Source organism: Geotrypetes seraphini, chromosome 17 (assembly GCF_902459505.1).
Source record: "Geotrypetes seraphini chromosome 17, aGeoSer1.1, whole genome shotgun sequence".
Classification (NCBI taxonomy): domain Eukaryota; kingdom Metazoa; phylum Chordata; class Amphibia; order Gymnophiona; family Dermophiidae; genus Geotrypetes; species Geotrypetes seraphini.
The window spans coordinates 9,723,771-9,748,209 of record NC_047100.1 but is presented as its reverse complement, the minus strand read 5'-3'; the positions used below and the strand labels follow the sequence as shown (position 1 = coordinate 9,748,209).

General features: G+C 42.4%; 1 protein-coding gene across 1 annotated transcript in view; it reads left to right on the top strand.

Annotated features, from left to right (window-relative positions):
- NUP210 (nucleoporin 210) overlaps positions 1-24,439 on the top strand; it is a 199,431-nt gene that overhangs the window by 133,172 nt on the left and 41,820 nt on the right. Inside the window, exons 28-30 of the mRNA XM_033925716.1 lie at positions 2,178-2,336; positions 8,067-8,158; positions 18,203-18,377. Of these exons, the coding sequence (XP_033781607.1) occupies positions 2,178-2,336; positions 8,067-8,158; positions 18,203-18,377 (426 nt within the window). The remainder of the gene's footprint in view (positions 1-2,177; positions 2,337-8,066; positions 8,159-18,202; positions 18,378-24,439) is intronic.

Sequence of the window (24,439 nt, the reverse complement as noted above, 5' to 3'; positions counted from 1 at the left end):
GTCTTCAATGAATCTACTTTCGATCCCGTCTTTGAGGGTTATCGGCACAAGACGAAATGATATGTTTTCAGTTGTAGCACCTTCCTTGTGGAATGCCCTCCCAAATTTTATTAAACTTGAAAAAGATATCACTACTTTTAAAAAAATTTTAAAAACATATTTATTTCAAGATGCATTTGATTTATAACAAATATATTCTAATTTCCTGTATTTTCATAACAATCAACAAAAACCTTTTATATTTCTATCCCATTCTTACCTAATGTATTTTCCATTTTATGTAATTTCACTAAATATTACAATTGTAACTTTTCCCTTCTTACCCACTTACTCATGTATGTCTAATCCCTTTGTCTAATGTCTTGTCCAACAATATTAAATGTATTACCAAAATCTGTTGGTTTTTAAAATGTATATCGCTTAGATATTGTAATAGGCGATCCATCAAATGTAAATAAACTTGAAACTTGAAACTATGGTAGCCTGCAGGGAGATGTTACATAGCACACCGGGACACACAGCCCTCAGTCGCGAAAATGTGAGTAAATCAGCACTGTAGCAATGTAGCCCAGGATTTAGCAACAAAAGAAAACAACTTAGCTGCTTCGGCATCCAGGATCTCTCAGTCCTTCACCCCCCTGGGCCCTGCAGCCACTGAACCCGACGGACAGGGAACCCTCCGTTTCGCTCTAGTCGCTGCGTCGGGGGTTTCAAGTTCACTGCTTCTCAAACGCTCTATCCAGACCCACAAAGCTCTTCAGGCTCTCGCGCCACTTCACGGATCAATATCTTTTCCCCTGCTTCTACCTGTTGTGTGATTGGTTTGTGTGGGTGTGATTAAAGCCGGTTAGTGTTGCAGAAGGGGTGTTTGTGTCCGTATGGGGTTCTGATTTAGAGAGAAATACTGGGGAAAGATTTGTCCCCCCATCTCCTCCCTGTCCCCGCGAGCTCCCCTGTCCCCGCTGGCTGATCACATCCACACAAGCCTTGAGTAGTTATAATTTTATACTGAAATCAGTTTATTAAATTATAAAAAGAAACAATATCCTGTACTACTGTCATTTTATAAATCATAAATATAGAGCAAGGATCAACAAAACTGCTGTCTTCCCTCCCCTCCACTATCGTGGCACTGAACAAGTCAAATTACTATAGAATTCTACATAGAAAAATAATTCTAACAGAATTCCTTGGTCACACACAAAGAATACAAATGCCAAATACATAATAGCTGACCAAAAATGATAAACGTACAGTAAATTAAACCAAAATCCCCAAGAAGCCACACCTTGCATGTAGTAACACCATAGAAATAGAAAGATCCGTTTAAGAAATAAGAATAGCCTTACTGGGTCAAACCAGTGGTCCATCCAGCCCTATAGCCCGTTCTCACGGTGGCTAATCCAGGTCACTAGTACCTGGCCATAATCCAAGGAGTGGCAATATTCCACACTACCGATCCAGGGCAAGCAGTGACTTCCCCCCATGTCTTTCTCAATAATAGACTATGGACTTTTCCTCCAGGAAATTGTCCAAACCTTTCTTAAAACCAACTACGCTATCTGCTCTTACCACTACCTCTGGCAATGCATTCTCAGAGTTAAAAAAAAAAGTTTCCTCCTTCATCAAGTGTCCCCTATTGTTTATTAGTTTTTGATGGAGTGAAAACCATTTTTGTGGGTTCTACTCCACTCAGGATTTTGTAGATTTCAATCATTTCTCCTAATCCTGGCACATCAGCAAGAACCAGATATATATATTTTATTTTTGAATAGACAAGTGAAATAGAAATGTTGCTTCCACAATGCATAACAATTTCTTAGTGATATGCAAACTACCCATTTTACAACTGTTTCTCTCCCCCACCTCCCAATTATCCATAGGAAGACAATCCAAAATTCAGATATCCGTATATAGAAATTATACCCAATAATCCCAGATTTCTGATTTATTAATGTTCCCCCTTCCAAAATGGAATGGTATGGTCCTGGTTGGAGATGAGAGCCTGATTGACATTCTGTAAGTATAGGATTGTAAGAGGTAATTTCTAGATCTAGACGTAGCATTTTGAATATTTGTGCAGGTAAATGAGAATTTTCATCTGACCAAAATATTTCTTCAATGTATTCCCTACAGCTTGCTTTTCTGAACAGAACTTGTATGTTCTCTTTTTAAAGGCTTTGCTTCAGCTTCCAGCACAATATAACTTTGCCATGATGGTGCATGGCAAGTTGAAGGGAAAAACTAGGCTGAAAGTAGTTGTAAGTACCCTGGATCCAACAGCTGGACAGTTCCATGGTATGGCAAGAGAGTTATCTGATGAAATCCAGATTCAGGTGAGGTATTGGATTCTGCTCAGCCTGTATATTGAATTTACAAAGTACAAGTACTAACCATATTTTTCAATACATGTCCTGCTAAAACTGTTTGTTCCAATGCTTAACGTTTGAGACTCTGAGCAAGCGCAGATTCAGATTCTGCAACTGCCTATGTAGTTTTAAAAATCTTCCCAGGGACTAATTCTCCATTGAGGGGATATGATAAGAGACTTACAAGATCATGAAGGGCGTAGAGAGGGACAGATTCTTCAAACTTTCGAATAATAAAAGAACAAGAGGGCATTCGGAAAAGTTGAAAGGGGACAGATTCAAAACGAATGCTAGGAAGTTCTTCTTTACCCAACGTGTGGTGGACACCTGGAATGCGCTTCCAGAGGACGTAATAGGGCAGAGTACGGTACTGGGGTTCAAGAAAGGATTGGACAATTTCCTGCTGGAAAAGGGGATAGAGGGGTATAGATAGAGGATGACTGCACAGGTCCTGGACCTGTTGGGCTTCCGCGTGAGCGAACTGCTGGGCACGATGGACCTCAGGTCTGACCCAGCGGAGGCATTGCTTATGTTCTTATGGGAGAGGAGGAGATAGTGGATGCTGCGGATGGATCATTTGGCCTTTATCTGCCATCATGTTTCTAGGTTTCTATAACCATAAAGCTCTATGACATCACAATGCAGGTGCAAAGAGCCTTAGCCTATAGGAAGAGGAGATGCAAATGTTAAGAGCCTTAGCCAATAGGGTGTGGAGGCGACAGTGGATGCTGCGGATGGACCATTTGGCCTTTATCTACCATCATGTTTCTAGGTTTCTATAACCATAAAGCTCTATGACATCACAATGCAGGTGCAAAGAGCCTTAGCCTATAGGAAGAGGAGATGCAAATGTTAAGAGCCTTAGCCAATGTGCTTCCAGAGAGCATAATAGGGCAGAGTACGGTACTGGGGTTCAAGAAAGGATTGGACAAATTCCTGCTGGAAAAGGGGATAGAGGGGTATAGATAGAGGATTACTGCACAGGTCCTGGACCTATTGGGCCGCCGCGTGTGCGGACTGCTGGGCATGATGGACCTCAAGTCTGACCCAGCGGAGGCATTGCTTATGTTCTTATTTACAATAGGGAACCACTAATACAATATATATTGCATAATTTTACTCTAATCACTACCTTTGCTGCTACTTTATCTAAATTGCATTTTGTTTAAACAAATGTCTTATGATCTGCTCTGGTAAAGTTCTTGATTATTCCGTCATCTCTGACCCTCAGTATAACATACATATGTAGCTAAAACTTTGTTTATTGTGGATCTAATAAATTCTCTCAAACGATGGTGGTATAACAAAATAAAATACTAACAAATATTGCGCATGAAACGCAAACAAAGCATCGGAGCAGTTAGTATTTTATTTTGCTATTTTGCATTTCATCTTGGGCATTTCGGTCCTGATTCTGTCCAGATCGGTGACACCTAGGGTGATTAAAAGTATCATTAAAAGCCAATTAAAAATGATTAAGTTCCACACGGCGCCTACCCAAAAAGTGGGCGTGGTTAGGAGAAGAGTTTGGCCTTGGAATGACTTAGGCTTTGGTAGGCGTCTATGTTAGGTGCTGGTAAATTAGACCAGGAAAACCTTGGTCTAATATACTAGGGGAAGGGGTAAAACGCGGACCTCGCGGATCTAAACCCTCACGTCCTTAAAAACCTGAGGTCCGTGCCGCTTGTAGTTAGTTTCTGGCTCCGACAGACCTCGGTGACATTTTAGCGCTGACGGATCCTAATACTTTTCCCTCCCTAGGGTGAGACGGATCCGTCGGCAGTAAATTGTCACCGAGGTCTGTCAGAGCCAGAAACTAACGACAAGCGGCACGGACCTCAGGTTTTTAAGGACGTGAGGGGTTTAGATCCGCGAGGTCCGTCAGGTCCGCGTTTTACCCCTTCCCGTATATTAGTACCTAACATTTATGCCTACCAGCGCATAAGTTAAGTTAGGTGCGGTTTTATAAACTTTGATTGACGTTCAGTAGGAGCTGTTTATCGAATCAGGGCCTTCCTGTCAGAACTGGGAGATGAGACTATAAATGTTTTTACCCCCCCCCCCCCTTCATTACAAAGCCACGCTAGGAGCTGCTGCTGCGGTAACTGCCCCGAAGCCCATAGAGATTTAAAGGGCTTGGGGGCTTTTGACACATGGCAGCCACTAGCACGGCTTTGTAAAAGAGGGGGGTTCATAAATAACTTTGACCTTTAATTTAAGGTTATAGAGATTTATATTTAGCTCTTGTCTTTCAGCGGTAGCTCAAGATGAGTTACATTCGGGTAAGGAGGTATTTTCCTCAGAGGGTTTACAATCTAAGGGGCTGATATGGAGCGAGAGATGAGTGGAGAGACCTCCTACCTTTATTTATTTATTCAAATTTCTATACCGTTCTCCCAGGGGAGATCAGAGCGGTTTATATGAATTTATTCAGGTACTCCAGCATTTTTCCCTATCCCACAATCTATCTAATGTACCTGGGCCAATGGGGGAATGAAGTGACTTGCCCGGGGTCACAAGGAGCAGCATGGGTTTGAACCCACAACCTCAGGGTGCTGAGGCTGTAGCTTTAACCGCTGCTCCACTCTAGAAATCAAAAAGTAGTGAAAGTGAGCCAGGTATAGGACAATCAAGCCATTGTGACATCACTGATGAGGTTGGCTCTTAGGCATTGGTGGAATGAGGCATTATGATGTCACAATCCCAGCTCTGGTTATCAAGAGGCTGAAACTTTTCACACTATTTATTTAATTTTCTATACTGTTCTCCCAGGGGAGCTCAGAATGGTTTACATGGATTTATTAAGGTACTCAAGCATTTTTCCCTGTCTGTCACCGCAGGCTCACAATCTATCTAATGTACCTGGAGCAATGGGAGATTAAGTGACTTGCCCAGGGTCACAAGGAGCAATGTGGGTTTGAACTCACCACTTCAGGGTGCTGAGGCTGTAGCTTTTAACAACTGCCCGAAATAGAAAATTGGGAACAATAAATTATTGATGGCTAGGTGCAAAAGGAAGTGTCAAAAATAAAAAAATAATGCACTCAGCCTACAAGTAATACAAGGAAATTAACACTGAAAGTCTTCTGTGCTCAGAGTCAGATTGACAGTGAGACCGCGGTTTCATTTCCCAACCATCGCACCGTTAGTAATGAAATACTTTGTAAAACGTCAATAAATGCTTCGTGTTTCAAAATATGAATAAATTTGTGAAAACTTAGGGCTCCTTTTACCCAGGCGTTTTTAGCGCACGCAGGATATTACCACGCGCTACGCGGCTAGAACTAACGCCAGCGCGTGTGGCAATTCAGCGCGCGTTAATACCCTAACGCAGATTAGTAAAAGGAGCCCTTAACATAGTGTCTTTTGTGTGGCGGGTTCTGACGTGTTTCGCCAACGGCTGCCTCAGAGAGCCCTGAAGGGCATGTTTTAATTTGGCTCTGTGGCGATGACGCTTCACAGTAGGCTCTACAGCTCTCTCAGCGGTCTCACTGTCAATCTGACTCTGAGCACAGAAGACTTTCAGTGTACTTGCATATTTAACCACTGCGCCACACTCTCCTTGCTACCTCCTATTGGCCAGTCATTCTCCAGATTTTCAGTGGCATATACCGTATTTTCACCCATATACCGCGCACCCGTGTAAAACGCGCACACGGGTATAGCGCGCGGGGAACACAAATTTATGTTAAAAAAATTTAATATAGCACGCACACGCGTATACTGCGCATGCTAAAACCTCCTCCTACCTACTCCGAACCGGCATCCTCCCCCCCCCCCCACCCCGCTCGCTTACCCGCGTTTTACAACTTTTTTTTTTCAATCCGATCCAGCATCCTCCCCCCCCGCTCACGTCACCCCCCCTCCCCCGCGATCCTACATCCCCCCAGCACCAAACATCTCTTACCCGATTGGGCACCGGCACCAGCACCAATGCACAGGAACCAGCACCAATGCACAGGACGTGCCAGTGCCAGTGCCCGAAGATCCTCCCTCGTTGATTTGGGCTGGGCTGGGCTGGGTGGTGAGCATGCGCAAATGCTCAAAGCCTAGTCCAGCCCGGCGCAGGAAGAAAGAGGATCTCTCCTGCACCGCACCGCCCAGCCCAGCCCAGCCCAAACCAACGAGGGAGGATCTTCGGGCACTGGCACTGGCATGTCCTGTGCATTGGTGCTGGTGCCGGTGCCCAATCGGGTAAGAGATGTTTGGTGCTGGGGGGATGTAGGATTACGGGGGAGGGGGGGTGACGCGAGCAGGGGGGAGGATGCCGGTTCACAGGGGGGATGCCGATCGGATTGAAAAAAAAAAAAGTTGTAAAACGCGCTCACGCGTATAACGCGCAAGGTTATGCACGGTTTGTAAAATCGTGTATAACGCGCGCGTTATATGCGTGAAAATACGGTAACTGGATAACATCTATGTAGCTTCCAATGAAGCATATGTCAATAAAAACAATTGCTGATGGAGGAAATTTAGTTCTGATGCATGGTTGCTGGCCCTGAAGCAGCGGATGGGAAAGGAGTTTGCGAAACGCTAGCCGCGTCGGCATTTATAGAAAGCAGCACAGCATGTTGAAAGATAAATATAGAGATTTCTCAGCTAAACATAAGATAAGTGACTTCTTTTTTTGTCACCGTTTCAATATACCGGATAAGTGCAAATGCGTATTAGTAATATATTTATGTTTTTAAAGGGGTTAAATTAAAGTAAAAAAAGAAAAACAAAAGAGAACAATTAAGTTATAACAATAAAAAAGTTAAAATAATAAAGTTAAAATAAGCTAGTTGAATTAAAAATTTTAGTTCTTGGCCGATGACTGGAGCATGTACGAGCATAACTACGCTGACTTTTCGGTTGTAATTGGGCAGCTGTACGTAGGCTCCGATTCTGAGGCCTTTGTAATGTATTACACTTCTCCGGTTGAGTAGTGTGGTATACTTTTTGTGTACTTTAATAAAAACAAACAGCAATGAAACAAAATACACGTCACCATCGTAAACCCATACTACAAGCAAGTGTACTCTGCTCCCAAGCCCTGGTCTTTGGTTTCAGAATTCGATATCTTGTACCTCAAGGGAATTTATTTATCCAAAGTGATATACTTAAATATTTTTACTGGCTCACTTTGTTATTCAAAAACAATATTATATCAATCAATCAAGTAACTGAAGTTATTTAGTGAACCCGGAGCAGCTATATCGATTACCCACTCCATTCAAAGCTAAGTTGGTTTTGTTTTACCATCTTTGTGTAGTTATTTAGCTGTTGTTTGGTGGGTGAGACTGTGAACAACGATGATGGTCTCTCAAAACAGCTGCTCCGTGATTTTTTCACTGAGACCTCAGCTGTGGGTCTGAGTGTTCACTAAATAACTTCAGTTACTTGATTGATTGATATAATATTGGTTTTGAATAACAAAGTGAGCCACTAAAAATATTCAGAATTCGATAGCCTAAACACGCTGTCTGTTGCCTTCACCTAAATCCAGCCCTGCAACACCGTGAGGCACAAGGCCAATGAGATGGGAGTTGAGATTGTGACCGCTGCACCTAATTTAATATGCTTTTGATAACGATAAGACAAAGTAAGAGCCCCAGATACTTAGGTGAAACAGAAATTTATCATTTTCAAGCCTAGGAAGCTTTAGTTCATGTGAACAATAGCCTGTAAATTATTATTATTAATTATACATTCTAGGTGTTTGAAAAATTGGTGCTACTTAATCCAGAGGCCGAAGCAGAGCATATATTAATGTCACCCAATTCATTCATAAAGCTTCAAACAAACAGGTGAGTCACCCGCACAATCTTTCTCTCCGGGCTCTGCCCACTGGCATTTGGCATAGCCTCTGCAGGTTAGTGGGATATCAAGATAACGTTTTTTTTCTGTGCTTTTGATTTCAGATAAATTGTTAACTCTAATGACTGGTTCATTAAAACCTTACTCACCTGCATTGTTTTTTATGCATGACTTGTTGAGTGATTAATAGTATTTCCTCCTCCTGTTTGTCTTCTGTTAAATCACTTTGGTTGTTCCCCCCTTCCTCGTTTTGTTTTGTTTTTTTTCAAATTATTTGTTTATTCAATTTTATCAATACAAACAAGCAATACATTACTTGTATTCAGATTAACATAAGTTATTAAAAAGAAAACTTATAAACCAATTCCACTTAAATCAGTGTTTTGGTTATTCATTTATACTTCCAATATATTTAGTCCACAATCTTTTAAAAAAAAATAATAATAATTAATATTTTTAAGCATTATTTTGGTACAAGGTTTTGGTGTCTGAGGGGGGGTTTTCACTTAACACTCCAATGCTTCAGGTACAAACTGTCCCTGAATATAATGTGCACCGATCTGTAAAAAAAAAAAAAAAAGGTGCAGAAGACTCCCTTGCCTTCCAGTCTTCTGGAATCTTTCCCGATTTGATCTTCAGATTGGCTAATAGTTGAAGCAGTTCAACTATAGTCCCTTTCAGTTCCTTGATGCTCCTTGGATGGATGCCATCCAATTTTGGGGATTTGTTGCTCTCTAGCATATCAGTCTGCCCGCATACCTCATCTAGACTGACCGTCAACCCTGTCAGTTTCCCTTCTTCATTTCCAGCATATAGCCTGATGGGTTCCGGTATGCTGTGTATATCCTCTTCAGTAAATTCAGATGCAAAAAATGTGTTCAGTTTGTCAGCGATTTCTTTGTCTTCCTTTAGCACTCCCTTTATTCCACGGTCATCCAACAGTCCCACCGCTTCCTTCGCGGTTCGTTTCCCGTTAATATATTGAAAGAACGGCTTGAAGTTGTTCGCCTCCTTGGCTATTTTTTCCTCGTAGCTTCTTTTGGCCCCTTTCACCACCTTGTGGCACCTGCGTTGATGTTGTTTGTGCTTATTCCAGTTTTCGTCCGTATTTGACCTTTTCCATTCCTTAAACGAAGTTTTCTCGTCTCTGATCGCTTCCTTCACCTCTACAGTGAGCCACGCCGGTTCTATGTTCTTTTTCCTCTTGGATCCTTTGTTGATACGCGGTATATGTAGATTTTGTGCCTTGGTGACTGTGTCCTTAAAAAGGGACCAAGCTTGCTCTATCATTTTCCCCACCATGAGTCTCATCCCTTCGTACTTTCAAATCATCTGTAAAGCGCAATCACCACCCACTTTTCACACATTTGCTGTCCTGTTCTGCAGTAGCGGGCAAAGGGGAAATCACTGTGTCTTAGCTCCCAAATTCTATATATGGTGCTCAAAATTGCATGCCCAATTTGGGTGCACAATGTAACTGAATGATGAACCGAATAGTGCCAATAGTTGGGTGTTAATTATTGGTGCTAAATAACAACAATTTGTATTTATAAGCCCATCTTCCTAATTGCTATTCTATAAAGACGTGCATATAAAGTTTTATGCATAGATCCAAAAAGGCCAGAACGCCTCAGCCCCACCACTCCACCGCAAAAATAAGTTTAAATCGCGGGAAACATAGTGTGGTGCTTCATCATTGGCTGTCTTTTCCGATTTTAGTGTTATTACTTTGTTTTTATGTTTTTTTCAAATTTTCTACAAGTACTTTGTTATTCTGTTGCATTTGTTAATAGTAATCCAAAATTTGAATGATACTTATCTCAGCCAAACCTGGGGAGCCAGACCCGACATGTTTCGCACATAAATCGTGCTTTCTCAAGGGTCTCCCTGGAAAATATAGAAACGGGAGCCGTAACATACAATTGTGAGCAGCCCCCTCCCTACACAAAAGTTGCAACATTAAAAACCAGTGTAATATGCTCCAGCTTACCGAGGTCGCCGCCGTCATCCGACTCCAAAAGTTTAATGAGCAAAAGATGGCGCCGGCGTCCTCGGACCTCAATTTAAATACTACTTACCCCCATTTTAGTTCCCGCCCCCCTGCAGCTCATTGGCCAAACTCGAGAACCTATTCACATCAGAGAACTCCACTCAATCATGCTGTTTAACCCGCGGGGTTCCACTGTATCCATCTTAAAAATGTATCTTTGCTCCTCCTCATTAAGTTGTCTCATGCCGGCGCCATCTTTTGCTCATTAAACTTTTGGAGTCGGATGACGGCGGCGACCTCGGTAAGCTGGAGCATATTACACTGGTTTTTAATGTTGCAACTTTTGTGTAGGGAGGGGGCTGCTCACAATTGTATGTTACGGCTCCCGTTTCTATATTTTCCAGGGAGACCCTTGAGAAAGCACGATTTATGTGCGAAACATGTCGGGTCTGGCTCCCCAGGTTTGGCTGAGATAAGTATCATTCAAATTTTGGATTACTATTAACAAATGCAACAGAATAACGAAGTACTTGTAAAAAATTTGAAAAAACATAAAAACAAAGTAATAACACTAAAATCGGAAAAGACAGCCAATGATGAAGCACCACACTATGCTTCCCGCGATTTAACACCCAGAGACCCAGTGTTGTAATATTACAACATCACATTTAAGGCTACAAAATAAACCCTCCCCCATTTTTTTTCTTTTTAAAACTTCATGTACATTACTAATAGAACCTATTGTTCAGTTCTGCAACACCATTGGATGGTTGAATGTGTAAATAGGTCTGTTTATCTGGCCATGAAGTCATACAACCCTGTTGCCTGCTTTGGAGTATATCATCTTGTTGTTTTGGACGGGATACATCAGGACTAAAGTAAGTAAAAAGCTTGAAATATTTTTTTATGTGATCATTAATATGTGTAGATCATGCAGATTTTATGACATCATTGAATATACTGATTTTAAGAGATTTAGAGCTGGTTATTTCTATGTTGTAATTTTACAACAGTGGGTCAAAGTGATAGCAAGGTTTTGTCTGCACTCCCCTGAGACCCAGTGTTGTAATATTACAACATCACATTTAAGGCTACAAAATAAACCCTCCCCCATTTTTTTTCTTTTTAAAACTTCATGTACATTACTAATAGAACCTATTGTTCAGTTCTGCAACACCATTGGATGGTTGAATGTGTAAATAGGTCTGTTTATCTGGCCATGAAGTCATACAACCCTGTTGCCTGCTTTGGAGTAATGATGTCCATTCCCTCTGCACACCACTGGAGTACTTTCAGAAGTTTGTGACAGAAGATATGATCAACGCTCTGGCAGATAACACAAATCAGTACAGTTTTCAGAAGAAAGGATCATCTATAAACACAAACACAAAGGAAATAGAGCAGATGATTGGCATGTATCTGAAGATGGGTCTTGTCCAAATGCCTGGAGTCCGTATGTACTGGGAAGCAGACACAAGATACAGTCCTGTCGCTGATGTAATGTCACGAAACAGATTCCAGTCTCTGTTGACATCATTACATTTTGTGAACAATCTAACCGTGTCTGAGATGGAACAAAAAAGTGACAAACTCTGGAAACTCAGACCATGGCTTGATGCTTTCAGAGAGAAATGCCTAAAAGTGGTCCCTGAAGAACATAACTCTGTTGATGAAATGATGATCCCTTTCAGGGGGAAATTCAGCAGCATCAAACAGTACATGCGTGGCAAGCCAAACCCATGGGGGTTCAAGCTGTGGGCAAGGACTGGAATCTCTGGTATACTTTGTGATTTTGATGTGTACCAAGGCAGTGTGAATGGAATACGGGCAAGATCTGAACTTGGACTATCAGGGGATGTTGTGATGAAACTTGCTTCCACACTTCCACATAGTCACAACTACAAGATCTATGCAGACAACTTTTTCACCAGCATCCCATTGATAGTTAGGCTGCTGGATTGTGGAATTCATTACACAGGAACAGCCAGACAAGTGCGCCTTCCAAACTGTAATCTTGAGGATGAGAAAAGCTTGAAGAAAAAGGGAAGAGGAAGCTTTGATGTCAGAGTGGAGTCAAATCACAACATTTGTGCTGTGAAATGGTTTGACAACAGACAGGTTACACTTGTGTCTTCCTTTGCTGGCCCACAACCAGTGGAGAAGATTCAACGCTGGGACAAAACTGCCAAAAGATTTGTTGAAGTTGAGAGGCCTTATATCGTGGCTGCCTATAACAAATTAATGGGCGGAGTGGATTTGTTAGACTCATTTGCAGCAAAATACAAGTTTCCACTGAAGTCCTACCGCTGGTACCTTTACTTCTTCTGGCACACCATTAACCTAGCTGTGATCAATGCTTGGCTCCTGTACAAAAGGGACTGCAAAGCTTTGGATATCCCAAAGAAACAGATGCTAAACAGGAGAATGTTTCAGGCCCAGTTGGCATCTTCTCTTATCCTGATCGGAACGGCTGGGTCAGTGTCAAAGCGAGGGCGACCATCTGCAAGCCCAGTTTCATCAAGAGGGGGCACCTTGACTTCCCAAAAGAGGCAGTTTACAGATGATGGAGGTTCTTCAGCTGCCATGACAGCCAAAAAGTCAAATGCACACCCTCCAAAGGAAGTTTGCAAGGACATGATTGGACATTTTCCCATCAAAGCCGATAGAGGACGGTGCCGACACTGTGCAAAAGGCTATACCAACACACTTTGCAGGAAGTGCAATGTTCGCCTGTGCTTTTCAGAGCAAAATAACTGTTTTTGGAACTACCATAACTGAATAAATGAACAAATAAAACATGCACATATAGGGCTCGATTCACAAAACCGTGCTATGAAGATAGCACAAGTGCTATTTCATAGCGTGGCCGTTTTTACCCGTATTTGCGCTAACATGAAATTTTTTGTGCAAAAACACGAAATTTCTTGATTACCGCTGATAGAAGTCAATGGGCGCTTCACAGGGAAAAATTTGCGTTTTTATATGATACTCATTTTTTGTATTAAATTGATAATAAAAATTACTTTTTTCTTTATTATACTATTGTTGTTGTGTATATACATAAACTTAGGTGGGTCTTTATAAGCTGTAAAGTACAAATAAACTTTTAATTATTCCTTACATGTGTTCAGAGAGAGAGTGACACTATTGAAATTCTGCTACCTTACAGGCCCAGCGTTGCAATTTTACAACATCCTCCCCAAAAGTTACTAAAATGTCAAAATAAAAAAAAAAACACTGATTTAGGGATCACAAGCCTCCTATAACAACATGTGAACGTTCGAAAACATTTTTTTACGTTTTTTTCTATATTTGGGTCTCTGGGAGTTAAACTTATTTTTGCGGTGGAGTGGTGGGGCTGAGGCATCCTTTCTAATATTGCATACGGTTGAACTAACAGCATAATATCCAGACCATTTCTGTAACTGTGGTTTCATTGATATTTGTAAGGCTGGATTAATACTAATACGACAAGTGGCCACTGTACTAGTTGGATCCAAAAAGGGGCAAAGGATAGATATGGGTGGGTCGGGGGATTGCAAGATAGTGCAAGCAGTGTTATAGAATATGGGAGATTATGCTTAATTTAGGTGCAAGGATTTACACCAGATTTCAGTTAATGTAAATCAGGGAACTCAAAGTCCTTCCTTGAGGGCCACAATCCAGTCGGGTTTTCAGGATTTCCCCAATGAATATGCATTGAAAGCAGATTCATTGGGGAAATCCTGAAAACCTGACTGGATTTCGGCCTTCGAAGAGGGACTTTGAGACCTCTGGTGTAAATCCTTGTGTCCAGAATTGGGTGCTAGATTCAGGCCGACGAATTCACTAAAGGCCTGCATGCAAATGGGGACGATCATTGACATGCCCCCCACCCATGGCCAGAATCACTTGAGAGCGATCCTGGAGCATGCGCAGACCCTGACTGTAGTGACAGGAGAAGCAGTCTCCTGTCACTGCTGTCAGGGCTTCTGCCGGCTTATTTTATTTTTAATTGGGCAGATAGTTTGCTTGTATTACACACACAAAATAATTGCTCGGTTGTCCCTTTACGCTGTTATGTTATGTGTGTACTGGTTTGCTTAATAAAGAAATATTATATATAAAAAAAAAAATAATAATAATAATAAAAAGCCCTTCCGAAGTACCTCCTCCCTCCCCAAACCTCTAAAAAATGACTCCCCCGCGCCGATGCCCCACAAAAGGCAGGAGGGATGTCAACTGCCTCCTGCCACAAAATGACTGCAACTGGCAGGCCCACTGCACCCCTGGCCAGCCCACCGCACCACCCCCCGACCGGCCCACCGTGCCCCCGGCCGGACCGGCCTACCCCTGGACAGGCCTGGCCCAACCCAGCCTGACCCGACACCTCCCTTGTACCTAAAAGTTGGGAGAAGGAGGGGTGCTCAGTCCCTCCTGTTCCTTAGGCCTAAACCGCTGTCTTCCGGAGCAGGAGGAAGAGGAACCGCAAAGTCCTCCTGATCCTTCTCCTCCTCCTGCTCCGGCATGAAGCACTGCAAATGTGGGACTTAGGCCCCACCCCGGTGCATCATGTAATGCCCTGATTGGCTCAGGCGTCTCAGGTTCCTCCCTTGGGATGGGCCTATGGTACCTGAGCCAATCAGGGACTTCCTTAGGGCTAAGCCTAAGAAAGTCCCTGAATGGCTATTACTTTGACCAGTCAGGTGTGTGGTGGGCCGAGTGGGGGTCGTCTGGGCTGGTGAGGGGGGTGAGTCACGTGCCATTCGGGGAGAGGTGACTCAGTTGGTGGCAGAAGGGAGTTGACATCACTCCTGCCATATTCGCGCATCCAGGGAAGGCAGCGTCAGGTGGTGACAGGAGGGATTGGGCATCCCTCCTGCTATTTGTGGGTCACCGGGGGGCATCGTGTTTATCGGGGGGGGGGGGGGGGTTCTTGGCCGTTTTTTGACAGGCCTGCCTGTCTTTTCATTTTTTTTTTTTAATGGGGCAGATATTTTGCTTGTGTAACACATGTAAAATATCTGTGCCATGGAAAAAAAAAAGAATAACAAATACAGGCAGGCCTGTCAAAAAACCTGCAGACCCGTCGGTAACTCAGTTACTGACAGGTCTGCAGCAGTCGGGTTTGCCAATAGTAAAACCTGATTCAAAATAGCCAATCAATTGTTAGTGAATCAATTGCTTGGCTATTTTGCATGGGGTTTTACTAATTTGCATGAGAGGCGTTAGTGAATAGTGCAGTGCAGGAGGGAAATCTGGTCGCAAAGGGGTCGCAAACCGATCGCTACACAATCGATTTACTTTGTGAAACTAGCCCTAAGTGATATTTGAAAAATGTCTTGCAACTTGGAGCAGCACCGTTTATAGAATACATAATATATATTCAAAGTCAATACATATCCAAAGTCAAAAATATAGTTCTAAATACTACATCTCGATGGTCCCCGCTTTTTTTATCCTGGTGGGGTAGAACAACATCCATCAAAATGACTTTGGCTCCTCAAATCAATTACATTCTCTCTATGCTTCCTCTCCTATGCCGGAAGCCATTTTTTCAATGGCTAAATAGGAAGCTATCTGAATTCATTTGGAACAAGAAAAAACCTCGAATCGCTCTCGCCAAGCTGAAAGCCTCTAAGATTAACGGTGGTCTTAACTTTCCGGATTTCTATCATTATTATATTGCTTCACTAGCTAAATATGGTGCTTACTGGCTCACTGATTCCTCTCTCCAAGATCCTCCTACCTGGTTTGAAATGGAGTGCTATCTATGCATGCCTTTACACACCTCCTGCCTACTAACGGTGTCAAAACCTAGACACTTGAGAAGGTACTCTTTGTTGAGTTCAACGCAACATGCTCTTCATCTTCTAGATAAATTGGCCGAGATCTCAGTTTATGATAGTCCACTCATGTCCCTCTGGAATAATTCTAGAATCCAAAACCATGGCAAATCCCTCTCATGGAAACGATGGCAGCGGGCAGGTCTATGGTTTGCCCATCAATTGTATACTCCAACTGTGTCTGTTCCTTTTGATGAAATTTGCTCTACATACTCGCTGCCTCCTTCTGTTTACTCACAATGGCTCTCACTCACTGAAGTACTGTTTTCTGTGCATATATGCTTTGACTTCATGACTTCCATTCATACTATTCGTCATTGGTCTGTACTGTCTCTACTAAAAGGCAAGGCGATATCTCTTTTCTATAGTATTTTAAGAGATCACTCTTTCACTTTTTCACCCCACTCTATGAAACACTGGGAAACTATACTCACTACTCCTCTCTCTGACATCGATTGGGAACTTTTCTGGTCTTCAACAAATCGACCACTTTTATCTTCTAGAGTCTCACAATCAATGTTCTTTATTATGTAGCATGCAGTATGGACTCCAATTCGCATGTGGAAAGCCAACTTAAAACAAGACTCTGTTTGCTGGAACTGTTTAAAAGAAGTGGGAACTCTTGATCACATGCTTTTTCATTGTACGCTGGTCTGCTCCTTTTGGACTCGCATTTGGATCACCATACAATCTATTACTAACTGCTCGGAAGAGATCTCTATGGACATTGTAATCCTTCGCTCTCAACATCCCTGCTTTGCACAATCAAATTGTCCTTCTAAACTCATTGATGCCATGTTTGTGACTGCTCTCATGCACATTCTAAAAAAATTGGAAATCATCTTCGTTATTAGATTATACCTTTTGGTGGAACTCTCTGTGTATGTATCATAGATTTGAATCCTATGCATATGAGAAAAAAATGCATCCAGAACCCCCATGAACTTGAAGCTTAACAAATCACCTTGGTCATTCCTGGATACCTATGTACGTTCTGCTTCGTAGACACTCCTGTCTTCCTTTTCTTTCCTTTTCCTTTCTCCTTCTTTCTTTTTGTTGTTCTCCCTCACTTTTTTCTTATATATTCTTCAAATGCAGTTCTAATAGTAGGAACCTTTTCTCATTGTTATGTTCTTCTATAGTTGAATATAGATTTGCAGGTTCTTTATACAGAAAGCTTTATTTTGATTTTATGTATTTGAACTGCTTCCTGTATTTTTTAAAAAATACTCAATAAAAAATTATTGAACTAAAAAAAAAAAGAATACATAACCCCCCCTCCCTCCCCCCCCCCCCCCCCCCCCCGAATCTTATCCTGCATTTGTTCTTGAGGGTAGATTATTGAACATGGCCTCTAGCCTACTTTTACTTCCTGGGAAACTATCCTAAGCCTGCTGAATAGGGTAGGTCAGGAATCAGAGGCTAGGTCTACTGGAAAACTTCAGAAGTATTTGAAAGATATATTTATTACATCTCTGTCTTTCCATCTTTTTTATGTTTGTTTACTGAAATCTTTATACAGCCAAAAAAGGATCAAAGCGGTTCGTAATAAAATTCAAAGTTATGAAAAGAACTCCATGTAAATAGAAAAGAAGAGGGAAAAGTAACATTTCTAATACAAAATATTATATAATAATCTAAATGAATAAATGAAAAAAAATAAATAAAAAATATAAGAATATATAAATGCAGATTGAAGTCACGAATTTGTCTGTTAAACAAATCCCATGCACAAATTTGCTCAGCATCAGGCCCTACAATATGGAACTCATCAGCAAAATGAAGATCCATTTAGTCAATTAACTACATTCAGGAAGCAGTAAAAAGCATAATTTCATTTTAGCGATTGTTTAATGAATTTTACCAGGAAGCCCAGGCTGGTAATTAACAACACTACGTCTTTCTCCAGACATTAATACATATATTGTTTTTGTATTATTTAGCTTTGATATTAACGCTGATGATGTATATTTTGAGATTGTTTTTCATCCTAGAATGTTCATGTATGTTTTCACTTTGACTAATTGTTGGGTTATTTAAATGCTTTATTTTGAGTGTTTCAATTTGATTAACTGTGTTTGATTTTTTGTTTTTTCTTATGAATTATGCTTGTGATTTATGTAAATCGCCTAGGATTGTAGATAAAGCAAGTTATACTTTTTAAAATGCAATAAAATATGAGTATAAAGCAAAATAAGATATACTGTTTTTCCTTCTAGGGATGGCTTGGCTTCTCTAAGCTATCGTATAATAGACAGCCCGGATAAAACTCCTGCTGTACAGGTTGATGAGAAAGGCTTTCTCATATCTGGATCCCTGACAGGAATCTCGGCAATGGAAGTAAATTCACAAGAACATTTTGGAATTAACCAGACAATTATAATCGCTGTTAAGGTACCCTTTTTCATTATTTTATCATTAGTGCCATAAAAGCATTAGAGCTTATATGGTTTATTGTCATAACTGTTGATATCATTACCATTAATTATAACTATTTGCTACATTTAATTAACTTTTAAACCAAAATTTCAGAAGTGTGGATATTCAGTAATGTTTCTTATCAGGGACATTATAGACTTACCGGGAATACTGTAGGCCTGATTGTGAATAATAATATTAATAATAATAATATTTTATTTTGTATACCGCCATACCCAGGGAGTTCAAGGCGGTTCACAACAGATAGATGAATTACATACAGTGCGATTAGAAAAAGAGGAAACATAACAAAGCAATCGTAGAGTCAGACTCGTTTACAATAACAAATTAGGTGAGGGAAGGGCCAAATACGGGTACATACAGAGTGTGCTGTAGTAGGATACAATTAAGTTTAAGAGAGGGGGGGAACCCAGCATATTAGCTGGGAAAAAAAGGGGGGGGCGGAAAAAAGAGGAAGAGGAGAGGGGGGGTGAGATGGGGGAAGGGGCGTTAAGGGATAGGTCTGTTGCAAAGAAGGGTTTGATCTGTTTTCTAAGGTGGAGAAGGGGAAACGTTATGGCGGAAGAGGGGAGAGTTAGGGATTTGGTCCGTTAAAAAGTAGAGTTTTGAGCTTTTTTTCTGAAGGGGGGGTATGAAGAGCAGTCAAGTATGATTTGGGCGAGCCATGAATTTAGTTTGGCCGCTTGAAAAGAGAAGGTTCGTTCGAAGAATCTTTTAAGATGGCACGATTTCAGTGAGGGAAAAGCGAACAAAGTTGATCTGCGGGAGCTCTTCTTATTATAGTTCAGGTTGAAGTGGGGGTAAAGATAGGCTGGTGACATACCAGATACGGTTTTGTAGCAGATGCAAGAAAACTTAAATAGAACTCTGGATTCGAATGGCAACCAGTGCAACTTGTTGTAGAAAGGGGATATGTGTTCCCATTTCTTCAGGCCAAAGATAAGGCGGATGGCAGTATTTTGGACCAGTCTCAGTTTCCTGGTGATTTTCTTGAAGGCGCCTAGATAAATGATGTTACAGTAGTCTAGGACACCAAGACTACTGTAACTTCAACTGACTCAGAACACATCCATTAAAATATTTCTTGGCACGAAGAAATTTGATCACGTCTTGCCCTTTTTCAAGCTGAATGCTGGCTCCCTATAACTTGCTAGATTCTATTTAAGATACTCTTCATTACTCTTCAGGTTTATTATACCATTCTTTTTTTGTTTCTATCTAGTCGTGCTTTATTCCTCCTAACACAAATTCTTTACTATATTATCTCACTTTAAAGTTAGATTGAAAAATACTTGTAATTCATTTTTTAGTGTGTTGATCTCTGACATTATGAGATGGTCTACTTCTTTACATCAGGCTTGAGTCTTCTGTTAAGAAACTTACTTTCACCATGAAAGGCTTCTACTGTACTTTAGTCAAACTTTTTTCAAGAATAAAAGTGGTAGATGGTGGCGGACAAGTGACGGTGTCTCCGACTGAGCGAGGCAGAGTTCACAAGCTAATTCTTACCTGATCGTTATGCCACACACTAAACGGAAAGGTGGTGTTCACTCTGTGCCCTTGATGGTTAGAACGTCTTCCCCTGGCCAACGCTCTATTCTGGAGTTCGCCACAACTTTGAGGTTCCATGAAGGGTCCAGAGGTGTGTCTGCTGCCTTCTTGGCTGGAGGAGAAGCCGAGGAGCTGGACTTGGAAACATCTCTTTCATCTCCGGAAGTCGTTACTCCACCGTGCCCTGCTCTCAACGCGGCAGTGCTGGGGAAGTCTCATGAGGATTCTCACAAGAAGGAAACCCTGTTTCGAGGGGCACTGGCAGTGAGGAACATGCGAAAGCAGGCAGAGCTGGGAGTTGGAGTTTGCTCCCAGCTAACAAAACCGCTGGTGATAACTGGAAAACATATGGGAAGTTCTCCAGCACCTAAACAGTAATGTTAGTGTTTTGGGGGGCCCACCATGACCTATAAGGGAGCTGTAGTAAGGAGAAGACATGGCACCCTTTTTGTGAAGTTCACAGCAGTGCCCTGTAAGATACCTGATTATTTAGATGCCATGTCTGGCTGTTCAGTCCATCACTTTGCAGACCCCTCCCATGCCCAGAAGGGCTTGTTCTAGGCGTTTTTGACTTGGACGAAAAGTTGGATGAAAATGTGGTATAAAGATGGATGATTTAGCAACTTGGACGATCAGATCTGCAGGATGTATAATTAGACGATTTTCAAAAGTAAAACAATTTGGGATGTATTTTTCGAAAATGTGTCCTAGGCTTATTTTTACTTTGGGCGACTTGGACAAAAACGGACTTAGACGTCCCTTTCGATTATGCCCTTCCAATTGGGTGCAGCAGCAGCATCTCTCTTCCCCCTCCCTCCCTTGGGTGCAGCAACAGCATTTCTCTTCCCCCCTCCTCCCTTGGGTGCAGCAGCATTTCTCTTCCCATCGGTGGAGTCGCAAGCTTCACTCCATCGCTGACCTCTTGCTGCTCTTCCTTGCTTCGGGCCTTCCTCGTTGCCGGGTCCTGCCTTCATGGAAACAGAAAGTAGGCAGGACCTGGCAGCCAGGAAGGCCCGAAGCACGGAAGAGCAGCAAGACAAGTTTTAACTTCCCTCCATCGTTGACCTGTCTCCCTTAGCTTCCCTCCGTCGCAGACCTTAGCCCTAGCGAACTCATGCTCCAGGGCTGGAACGTGTGCGTGCCGACTTCTTTTCTCCCTCCCCCCCCCTCCCCGGAACGTAACTTCCGGTTTTGGAGGGAAGAGAAGGGAAGCTGCCACGCACGCCTTAAAGCCCGAAAGCATGAGTTCGCTACGGGCTAAGGTGGAAAATCGCCAAGCCGGTGAGAGGCAGGGGTTGGTTGTTGTTTTTTTTTAATGTTGAGCAGCTGCAGGATTCGCAATAGATGGCAGCCGTGCAATCATCTAAATTATGCCCAGCTAAAAGGCCCTAGGGCAGTGGTAGGCAAACTCATTAGTCAAAAGAGCCAAAATCAGCAGTACAACGATTAAGATTTTTTTTGAAAGCCATACCCCGTGCCTGCTTGCGCTACAATGGCTACATCAACCCGACTGACACCTCGCACGTCCGCACGTAGTCAAAATCGATTCATGGCAGAGCCTAGAGAATGACAGGGGGAAAACATTTGTCTCCTTCCCCTCCCAGTCAGCTCGGTCCCCATCCCCGCAAACCACCTGATTCCATCCACACAAGCCTTGAATTGTTTTATATTGAACTTATTATATTAAAGGATAAAAAGAAACAATATTCTGTACAATTGTCAATTAATAAATCAGCGCCTTCTCCCCACTCTCTCTTCCCAATTTCCCTTCAGCGTCCTCAGCCCACTCTCTCTCCACTTTCCTTCAGCACACGCACATAAAAACAAGCAAGTAATTTTATATCATTTTCATTCTATTCATTCATAGAAATTAAAGTCTAAATAATGCCAGTCACATAACAAAACATGATTTTACAAAAATAATTCCCTGCACAGATAAGCCTGAAAGAATTACTAGATCTTTCAGCAGCTTCCCTCCCTCCCTCCCCCTTACCTTCGTGGCCAAGTCAAAATGATCTACCAACAATAAAATTTTTAAAAACACAAAGCACACTGTACGCAGAGAAAATGTTAATTATCATTTATATTCCGCGGGTTTTCAAAGAGGTCAAGGTAGATGACTTTATACAAAAATTGACAAATATACCCCCTCCCTTTTTACTAAACTGCGATAGCGGTTTCTAGCGTAGGGAGCTGCGCTGATTGCCCCATGCTGCTCTCGACGCTTATAGGCTCCCTGCGCTAAAAACCGCTATTGCGGTTTAGTAAAAGGGGGCCATAGTGCAAAATATAGACAGCATATATAAATTCTCAAAACGGACACATTTTGATCATTAAATTGAAAATAAAATCATTTTTCCTACCTTTGTTTGGTAATTTCATCAGTCTCTGGTTGCACTTTATTCTTCTGACTGTGCATCCAATATTTCTTCCCTTCTTTCAGCCTCCTGTATGGTTCCTCTCCTCCAGACCTCATTCCCTCCCCAAACTTTTTCTTTCTTTCACCCTGCCCCCTTCTTTCTTTCTCCATGCCCCCTTTCTTTCTGTATGTCTGTCTTTCTCTCTCTCTCTCTCTCCGTGCTCCATTTCTTTCTTTGTTTCATCCTGCCCTTTCTTTCTTTCTCTCTCCAAGCCCCCTTTCTTTCTGTATGTCTTTCTCTCTCTCTGTGCCCCATTTCTTTCTTTCTTTTACCCTGCCCCCTTCTTTCTTTCTCTCTCCATGCCACCTTTCTTTCTCTATGTCTGTCTTTCTCTCTCTCTCTCTCTCTCTCTCTCCGTGCCCCATTTTTTTCTTTTTCTTTGTTTCACTCTGCCCCCTTTCTTTCTTTCTGGCTCCCTGTCCCCCCTTTTCTTTCTGTCTCCCTGCCCTCCCCTCCCCCATGCCACAGCCATTGGGAAAATGCTGCCACCGCCCCTGGGGAATAGGCTGCCACTGCCGACATTGGGAACAGGCCGGCGCTGAGTTCGCCCTGCTTCTCTTCCCCGCGGGGCCAACCAACTCTCACCGTCCGACATCAATTCTAATGTCGGAGAGGACATTCAGGGCCAGCCAGGCAGCAATTGGCTGGCCCAGAACGTCCTCTCTAATGTCAGAATTGGTCGGCCCCGCAGGGAAGAGCAGGGAGAACTGGGCGCCGGCCTGTTCCCTATGGCGGTGGTGGCACTCAAGTGGCTAAAGAGCCGCAGTTTGCCAGCCTAGGGAGAACACTGGAAGGTGGCCAGCTGTGCACCCCCTTGGGGCGTGCACCCTGGGTGGATTGCCCCCCTCCCCGCCCTTGATACGCCACTGTGTGGCAAGTATACATCCATTTTAAAAATGAACGTGTGCATGAAACATTTTGACACAGCTGGCTGATGTTTTGAATAGATATAGTGAATTTTAATTTATACAAGCAAATCATATTAAAATACACCCACATTTAAAATAAAAATTCAGATACTTTTAAACTGGAAAATAGTATATGTATATATACGTGGGGAGGTGGGAGGGAGGTAAAAGTTCTCACAGTTGGCTGGGACAAGAGGCAGGATGGATCCCTCCTGTCCTGGTCTACTGCTGGACCACCGGGTCTTACGGCAGAGGCAGGGAGAGGGTACAGGGCAAGGAGGGAGGGGGATAGAGTGGGGACATGGTACAGAGAACCGGCAGGGCAGAAAGGGAGGGGGGAAAGGGTGCAGAGCCTGACAGGGCACTTGAATATTAATCCCCCAGTTTATATTCGAGTCAACGTTTTTTCCTTCTTTTTGGGGGGAAATAGTTACCTCGGTTTATATTCGGTCAGTTTATATTTGAGTATATATGGTATTTTATATTCAATGTAATAGTAAGAGTGTAATAAAACACATTGCAAACAGTACATCTAATTATTTAAAATGTTGATGTACTATATTTCTATATAGACATTCAACGTGGTGTACATAAGAACATAAGAATTGCCTCTGCCGGGTCAGACCAGGGGTCCATCGTGCCCGGCAGTCCGCTCACGCGGCGACCCCCCCCCCCAGGTCCATGACCTGTAAGTGTTCCCTACCTAACCTAAATATCCATACCCTATTCGCTTAATGTCCTGGTGGTCCAGCGTGTAACCCTCCCTCGCCAGCGGCGCACAGGCCAGGAGCGCGGACGTCAGCAGCAAGCCCCCCGCGCTGGCCTGTACAAAGATCTTATTTCCCTTTAAGAATTCTGAAAGTTTAAATGGAAAAAAATATATAGAGGAAAATACTCTTGCACACAATATTTTACTATGGTGGACATTCTGCCTCCCCCAAGCTGAAATACTGTTTTTCATAAAAAGAAGATTATACAGATTGTAAATGTTTCTCTGTTAAATTTTTAAGAATTACAAGAGTTCAGAGTTACAACATAAAAATATGTTTCCAAGTGTGTTCTGCTTTTTTCCTGCAGTTTTTATTGTGAGGCACTAAAGAAAAGTATAAAATTGTCAAATCAAGCTGAAGTGTCTGAT